The 9012-nt window shown below is 45.8% G+C and overlaps 1 protein-coding gene across 1 annotated transcript; it reads left to right on the top strand.

The window, feature by feature from the left end:
• The first annotated feature begins 202 nt into the window (after positions 1-202).
• On the top strand, positions 203-8603 carry CKAP4 (cytoskeleton associated protein 4). Its single transcript, XM_071728872.1, has 2 exons — positions 203-754; positions 5505-8603. The coding sequence occupies exons 1-2, from the start codon at positions 218-220 to the stop codon at positions 6834-6836; spliced, it is 1869 nt and encodes a 622-aa protein (XP_071584973.1). The 5' UTR covers positions 203-217; the 3' UTR covers positions 6837-8603.
• Positions 8604-9012: the final 409 nt, after the last annotated feature.

Raw genomic sequence — 9012 nt, 5'->3', positions numbered from 1 at the left:
TGGGCCCAAGCTACCTCGCTCTGAAACCCCCGCATCGCATCCCGCGGGCAACCGTGGCCGAGGCGGCAGCGGTGTGGTCTGTCACCCCGGGGATGGGGGGGAGGGGGGCTGCCACTCCGCCCTGCCCGCTGTCCTCCCGTGCCGTTGCTTCCCTCGGGACGGGGCCAAGCCCGTATGCGTGGCGGCTCCCCCCGGATGGGACAGGGGCCGTCCCCGTATGCGTGGCGGCTCCCCCGGGTGGGACAAGGGCCGTCCCCCTGTGCGTGGCGGCTCGGCGGGGCGGGGCGGGGAGCGTGGCGCTGCCCGGCCCGGTGCTCCCGCCCTCCTTCTCTCCATCCCGCCCTCGCTCCCACTGCTCCCGCTCCGTGCACGACGGCGGCGGCGGCGTCCCGCCATGTCAGCCGCCAAGCACCGGAGCCCTAAGGGGGGCAGCCCGCCTACCGCCGCCGCAGCCAACGAGCGGGGCGCGCAGCCGGGAGGCGCCGAGGAGGCGGCGGCCAAGAAGCCGGCGGCGGCTGCTCACGGCCGGGGCGGAAGGTCCTCCGGGGGCGGCGGAGGGGGCCGCTCGGGTTCCGGACCCCGCCGCAGCTGGGCGCTGCTGCTGGGCGCCGCGGTGGTCCTGGGCGCCGCGCTGCCCGCCGGCTGGTACGTGCGGCAGCTGCGGGAAGAGGTCGGGCGGAGCGCCCGGGAGAGGGAGGCCTCCGGGCGGCAGCGGCAGGAGCAGGCCGCCACGCTGGACGCCGTGGGGCAGAAGGTAGAGCGGCGCTGGGAACCGTCGGGGGGGCGGGTGGGGTGCCCGGCGGGACGCAGGGGGTGAGAGGGCGGGCAGGGGCGCGGGGACCGTCGGGCCCCTCGGCATTGCGCGGCGGGGCGAGGGGCAGCGGCCGCATCCGCAGGAAGAGGGTGGGGGCTTTCACCCCTTAAATAAGCATCTCGGCAGCTCTGGGATTACCCGGCTTGCGGGAAAGCAAACGTGTCCCATTCACCCTCGCCGTGCTCCCTGCGTGAAGATGCTTTCATGGCACTGGAGGGACAAATAAAGAGTCTGGGCCGCTGTTTTCACAGCGGCTGCAAACGTGGCCTCAGTAAAGCGAGACATCTCTGGCAGGCAGCACGGAGCGGGGCCGGGCCGGGGCGGGACCGGACCCCGCAGCGGGCGGGCGGGCGGCCCCCAGGAGGGCCCGCGGCGTCGTCTGTAAGCGGCTCCTTGCCCAGCTCTCTCCTGCAGGGCTTGGGCGTGAAGCCATTTTATGTAATGCAGTCATCACGCTTACGTGTTGGCAGCAGTGCAGACCTGCAGCTTCGAGAGCCTGCTGGCGGTAATTTTAGATCTTCGGTTCTCGCGAAATCACCCCAGATCGAGAGTGGCGGGTGAGCTGCTCGCTGCGGTCACACCGAGCCAGGCAGGTGTGCGCCAGCCGAGGGAGATGGTGCGGGCAACTGGGCTGGACGTGGCGGCATCACGCCTCGATATTCCTGAACGCTCTAGGGAACAAAACGTGTGCCAGCTTCACCGAGCTGCAGAGACGGGGACAAAAACGCCACTGCAGCCATACTGTGCCCTCCAGATTCCTGACACTGCCTCTGGTCAAGGGAGCGAAGCACCGTGTCCTTGACGGCCAACGGCAATGGAAGAGCTGTGAAGTAGTTGGCAAAGGGTGTGGCTCAAGTGGTTAAAGAAATACTCGTTTCCCTCCTCGGTTTTTTTGCTCAGGGCTAATTAGCCCCCAAGCTAGAGTTTCACAAATATCACTGTCCGTCTGGATATGTCTTAGGCTGCCTAAAACCCTTAAAAAATGTCATCCATGGAGGCATATCAACAGTCAAGCTTCTGTCTAGGCAGTAGGTAAATTGGAAATCAGTATGTAAAGTTGCAACTGAGTCAATTCAAAGAAAAGGAAATCCTTGTCTCAGCTTGACTTTTGGCAGTGCAGATTTCCGTGTTTCCTGTGAGCATGGGACAAGGTGGTGGGATGGATGCTGGCAGAGATCTTCCAGCTGTGGTGCTCTTGATAGTGGTAGCCTACGCATGTGGAGTTTGTAGGGTCAGTCCTGGTGTTTCTTCTCTGTCACAACAAGTAGGAAAAGGAAAACAAAGCTATCAGTGGGACAAGGGGGCATGGTCTTTAGCTCTGCCAGGGGAGGTTTAGGTTGGATATTAGGAAGAAATTATTTACAGAGAGAGTAATCAGGCATTGGAATGGGCTGCCCAGGTGGATTCTCCATCCCTAGAGGTTTTTAAGAAGAGACTGAATGTGGCACTCAGTGCCATGGTCTGGTAACCATGGCAGTGGTGGATCAAGGGTTGGACTTGATGATCACAGAGGTCCTTTCCAACCCAGCTGTTTCTTTGATTCTAAATAATGATGGGGGAAAGGGCTGTAAAATGGAGGGCTATAGTGTAATTTCTGAAGCTAATTTTAAATCCTAGGGTTTTTACTCACTGATGATAGGCTACTCACTGATTATTTGAACTAGCAAGGGTTATTTTTTTTCTAGTTACTAAGGCATTTTTGTAGACTCTGTATGAAGGAAGACATTGCAGTGGCAGGACATACAGGTTGTAAGATTACATGAGTATAGAACCCAGATGTATGGGCGATATATAAGCCCTTCTAAGCACAGGAATAGGTATAATTTGCTGCCTCCCATCACCTTGTTATTGCAGAAGATTGTAGGCATATGTTACATGTTCTAGCACACAATTATTTACAAAAGTTTATTAATAGCTAGTTTCAGAGAGAACCGAAACTTCTATTTGGTTGAGTTAGACATATATATAGTAGTGGAAGAATTAAAGGTGGGGGTAAGAGATTACACAAAATTTCGATGTAACCCTTGAAAGCTTTACTTGCTATGTTGTCTTTACAAAACAAAGGTATTTGAGGGAGAGGAGACCAGGCTGTATTTCCTTGCTTTACAAAAGCATAAGGTCCTGTGTTGTACTTTCAAAGTGCCATCATCACAGACTGCTTTGTGGAACTGTATTTGCCCTTCACTCTTATACTGCAGAGAGCTCCTGCCAGGAGTGAGCATTATATAAACTCATCTGCTTTACCCATTGGCAGTAGAAGGAGAAAGGAAATGATGTGGAAGTTTAGTCTTTAATATAGCACAGTTCTCAAAGTGGCCATGGCCATTTGATGTTTAAACATAACATAGTATGTCCAATTAGAGAAGACACAGTTGTCAGCTGCAGACATATTTTTATGTGCTGTTTATGATACTAAACCTTTAAAGGCTATGTTTTACCAGCCATGAAGAACGAACAGGCAAACTCACGCATAGGTGCACAGACAAATCAACTGTGTAGTGAAATTGAACTGCTACTTTGCAGCTGAGACTTTCCACTGCTTTTGTGCAAGGTGCTTGCTTTGGACCCTTTTTTGGTGGCTTTTAATTAGGACAGACGAGATCGGGACGTGGTCTAATTTGGAGATCTCAGTCCATTTGATTATGTCAGAGCTCTCTGAATTTCAGGTGTCTGGCCCAGCTGGGAGTACAGGATGACAGCTTCAGGATACAACACAAGCTCTGGCCAAAAGCAGTGGAGGAGCTGGTATAAAGTACTTCCACTGCAGAGGGGTGGGATCTGTCTCTGTCATATAACATATAGCAGTGAGGAACTTCTGGAGAGTTCTTTTAGCCATTTTTACTGCCCTTTCTTGGGCTAACAACTGAAGATAGGTAGCTGCAAATAAAAATCTGGTCATTTGGTTGGAATGTATCAAAGAAAATAAATTCCATCACAAGAGGGGGGAGGTGAGCTTCTTAGTGCCCTCCTTTTGGATTTCAGAAGTCCAATGATACAGAAAAAAATGGAAAAAATCAGAATGAGTGACAACTAAGATGTAATGCAAATGAGGTCAGTAAGTCAATGTTATGGCTAGTGCCATGCTGCAATACATATGGCAATATTACCTGCTTCCCCTGTCACTGCCATCCCCCTCATCTTCAACTCATTTCTGTGTGAGCATTAGAGAATACAAGTATAGGGAATGTAAAGTCATTAGAAACCATTTTACAGAGGAAGGGATAAAAATAAGTTATCTTTGTGGGTATTCTTCGAACTGGGGGGAATCTGTTGGAGCAAGGGCAAGTCTGATAACCAAACTCTACAATCCTTACACTGTGTGGACTTACATGAAAAGCAAGGAGGATTTGGCCAGGGATTTAGTCTTGCAAAAATAGATACGAATTACTCAATTTCTAGTTAGTAAGTCTATTGTGTCTTTTGAAAATAATTTGTACGTTCAGAGGCAGAATGGGTGCTGCTGGAGCCTCCTTCAGTTAAAAGGAAAAAGGAAAAATAGAAGCTCTGTATATTTATTTCTAAAAGTACATAACATATACTTCCCTCTATTTATAAAAATAAAACCACCCCTCCAGCTGTGTATCTAATCAGTAAACATGGCAGTCCATGTGGCATGACTGATTATTATACCCCTCAGACACAGGGAGTAGCATGAAGCAAGGCAACATTCATTACTCAGCACTTGCCATCCTGCCAAGGCCTTGAGGTATTTTCTACGTGATGGGTTCCTGTTGCAGTCAGTGGGAGTTCTTACATTTCTTTACAGAGTTTAAAAAAATACAACTCATAAAAAGATTTCTCCAGTCCTCAAGTCCTCTTGCTTGGCCCCAAAACTAAGTAATGAATGCTTCCCCTTTGGTGTGCCTGGTCCTCACCTTTAAATATGAGAGTAAATTAATGTGATGGCCACTCACCTCTTGACCTTTTCCATCTTGCTGCCACTAAAACCAGCTGTAAAGATAGTTTTTGTAATTGGGAAGCTTAATAGCATATCTGATCCAGTGGTAACAACTTTCTGTGAGTATTAACCTGATATAGATGTGAGTCAGTCCCCTTGGCAGCTGCTATGGCTTCGTTCTCTGCCTCTGTACATAAGATGTGCCCATGTTGACTAAAAACATGTGGGTGTAGGCATGCATGTGAAAAAAAGAGATACTAAGTGTTTAGAACAACAAAGCCTTTCTATCTTTTGTTTTGTTTTTATTTTAAAAATGGCTAACAAGAAAAACCTGTGTCTCCATTGTTGTCTAGGAGCAGCAAAATGTCATAATTACTGTTCCCATTCCCAGTCATTCCCAGCTCTCCCCGTATTTTTACCGTTACTTTTTTTTTCTACTTTGAAACTTCTTCAATGTTTTGGAATTGGTCTGGATGCAAACTCTGGAGTCTTGAGTTTGATTTTCACTGCCACAGATTTCCTTGAACATCAAGGAAGATAGGTCAGTGAGGCCAAGGATCCTCAGAAGAAGGTGTATGTATCTATTGAGCTGTAAGGAGATAGAGGATGCTGGATTTTTTGGTGCCTCCTGTGTGTCTGTATGCTGAAGGGTCACTTCAGGCAGGGAGCCTGAAAGATTGCAGGGTGATTATTTCATATCATAACAAGGGCCAAAAGGATTGTAGACAGAAAGGGTAAGGATATAGTTCAGGGGAAAATTGTAAGTATTAACCTCGTGGATTTCTGTTTTAGGTGCGTTCCCTTCAAACCACATGTGGAGAGTTTGAATCCATGATGAAGATTGCTCAACAGAAGCAGGAAGTTACTGAGAAGGCTGTTAAACAAGCAGAAAATGAAATAAACCGGATCAGTGAAGTACTTCAGAAGCTGCAAAATGAGATTTTGAAAGACTTATCTGATGGCATCCACATGGTGAAGGATGCAAGGGAACGAGACTTCACATCTCTGGAAAACACAGTGGAGGAGAGACTAACAGAGCTAACCAAGTCTATAAATGAGAACATTGCTGTATTCACTGAAGTCCAGCAAAGGAGCCAAGATGAAATCAACAATATGAAAGCAAAGGTTGATTCACTAGGAGAAGCAAATATGTATAAACATGAAATTAAGGTGCTAAAAGATGCTTTTGATGAGATGCAGATGTCTATGAAAAGCAAAGAAAAGGACATAGAGGCCTTGAAGAGTACAATAGACTCCATGGAGTCTGATGTATATACTGAGGTTAAAGAGCTAGTCAACCTCAAACAAGAACATGAGAAATTCAAAGAGGCTGCAGACACTGAACACCTTTCATTAAAAGCTTTACAAGAGAAAGTTTTGAGAGCTGAGGATTCTATTATGCATCTCCCTGGTGACATTAAAAGACTTGATGAAGATTTACTACAAGTGAAAGCTGACCTTAACAAATGGGAAGAAAATGAACTCTTCAAAAAAGCATTTGAAAATTTTGGGAAGAACACTGAAGGATTGGAGTCGCGATTGAGGCACATAGAAGACAGCCTGGAGTCTCTAACTGATGTTGCTGCTCAAAGCAGTGAAAAATTGCAATCTTTCCTCTCTAAGGAGTCAGAATATAAGAATAAGCTCAGTACTCTAGAACAAAGCATTACTGCTCTTCAGGGAATGTCAGACAGGGACGTAACTTCAGTCACAGACATTTTGAAAAATCTTGGTGAATCCCAGACATCGCTGTACAATGATGTGGAGAACTTAAGGAGAATGATCAGTGACCTGCCATCCCCCAGTGCTCTTCAGGATGTCCAAAAGCAACTTCGTACTTTGTTGGATCAAGAAAATCTTCAGATGGGTCAAACAAATTCCCAAGGCTATCTTGAAAAATTTTCTTCTGTGGAAGGCTCTGTAGATGAGCTGAGATCATCTGTCAGCCAGGTTGATTCTGATTTGAAAATGATAAGAACTGCAGTGGATAGTTTAGTCTCCTACTCAGTGAAAATTGAAAATAATGAGAACAACTTGGAGTCTTTGAAGAGCTCAATAGATGACCTGAGGAATGACCTGGAAAGGTTGTTTGTCAAAGTAGAAAAAATACATGAAAAAATTTAGGCAGCAATTTGCTTCTTCTGCAAATAATGGATTAAGGAGAATAGCTTTTGTATGCCCAGTTTTTTACTCTTTTTAAAAGCAATTTGATACCTCCAAAGAGAATAAGAATACTTAGTAGTAGAAACAGTTCTGCTTATTTCTTTTATTTCTCTTTTGTGTAGTTTTTTTGTTTGTTTGTTTGTTTGTTTGTTTTAAGAAATCATGAGTGTAGTTGGAGGTTGAGTTTCTAAGAGCTCATCTTCTCTATAAAGTTGTACCACTGTAACTGTAGTGGTGTAACTAAGGCACTACAGCCTTGTTAGCATGGGCACATAATGGCATGAAGGTGTTTCACACTATGACACTAGATGTCCCACACAGAAGGGCTATAGCTGCTTTGATCCAAAAAAAGACCCATACTGCTGTACACGCTGAAAATGTTACTGGGTATGTTCTGCTTTAAGAAACAAATGAACAAAACTACACCCCTATATTGAACTGTTTAGACCAGTAAAATAATGTGGACTGGGTTTGAAGCATCTCATCCATTTCTACAATTTGGGACTCAACCATGTGGTCAGTTTACCAGGTGTCAGCAGAGCTGTAATGTATTTCTCTGAGTCTCTAATCTGTACCAAGGAGCTAACAAGGGGCTACCTGAACTCCCTGGAGGAAAGGTTTGAGGTAAATGGGCATTGCTTGCAGATAAGATTGGTGCTCTACCACGTGGCTGGAAAGATTCATTTTTTGTGATCACAGGCTTCTGTCCCAGCATCTTCAGCTGCTGGTGTGGAAGACCAGTGCTTAGAAGGGACATCTGAAGGGTGGGAATAGTTACAAAAGGATACAGTAATACTTTTGTCATATTTTTTGGGCTGTTTACATGATGAGGCTGTGTCTTTCTTGGAAAGGTCTAATTTGCCTGTGATACAAGATTTTCTGTAAAAATGATCACAAATTTGAACAAGGAAAGCGAAGGACTAAAATTGCACCTGTGATGTTCCATGTACAGAAAGCATGCTAACGATAATATTACACTCCAAAACACACAAGAGGGATTATCACAATGAAATCAGCAGAATTGCTTCTAAGGTGTATACATTTCCAAGTTTTCACACAGTCAACAGTGACCTGAACTCATTTTATGTATTCAGGACTTTGTGCCTGATACTTGTCACCATTATTGTCACTGGGTGTCTGCTTGGGGCACTGGTAGTGAAGGATCCTTCTAGGAACTGGTTAAGAGTGAGGAAAAAGTGTCACAGTTCTCTGGATGTTTATTTAAAAAACACTCTCTCATGAAGCTTTCTTGGTTCTCTGTCTTTTTGGAAAGGATTTCTAATATCTCTCCTTTTCAAGTTTACTTTTGGACTTTATCCAAAAGATTTGGTGAAGGGGTCTGCACACGGGTACCAGGGAAATGGGTTGTCACATGTCCACATCAGCCTGCAGCAACCAGATCTGTGGCTATTTTGGAAGAATTCCTAGAAACAGCATCTTGGAGAAGTGGTCTGCTTGTGGGAACAGCACAGGTGAAAAGGAGTTCTCCTCAGTAAGTGAGATACTGAACCATATCTAGTGTTACTTCCACTGTAAACAGGAAAGAATTGATGGCAAAGAAGGAGTGACCCACGGCATTAAGGTAACTGTTGTCACTGTTGGAACCGCACTGTTCTTTCTTGACTTCTCAAGTTCTTGAACAACATTGTTTAGGTTACTGTGAAATGAACTGTATGGCTTATTTGCAGTATTTTTAATACATAATAAACATTTGGAATATTCTTTGCACCTTTTTATTTTTTTTTAAATTGCTGCTTCCTTAATGTGTTTCCCAGGATGATTCTAACGGGGTACAGGAAAGGGCTTGGGGGATGCAGCAGAAGGGATGCCACCCTGTGCTTGTCCCCAGCTTTCATAGGTGAACATGGAGGCATCCCTGCCTGTGGTTACAGATGAGCTCCAGGATTAGAGTCAGATCAATGCAGTAGTGTTGACCACTAGGTTCAGAAGCCCAAGGTGAAAGTGTGAGGTGTGAAAAAGATCGTTTATTCAATGAATATGATGTCAGACAGTGCCGGCCATGCATCAATAAGATATTTTCCATGCCTAAAATATGTTCAGCAGAAATAAGGTACAGAAAGGATCTATATAATCTTTTCAAAGTGGCTGCTTCTTTTGCATAGCTTTGAATGCTGGA

This window comes from Heliangelus exortis, chromosome 1 (genome assembly GCF_036169615.1).
Source record: "Heliangelus exortis chromosome 1, bHelExo1.hap1, whole genome shotgun sequence".
NCBI classification, from domain to species: domain Eukaryota; kingdom Metazoa; phylum Chordata; class Aves; order Apodiformes; family Trochilidae; genus Heliangelus; species Heliangelus exortis.
Note: the sequence above shows the minus strand (reverse complement) of the source record. Positions and strands in the feature narration are given on the sequence as shown.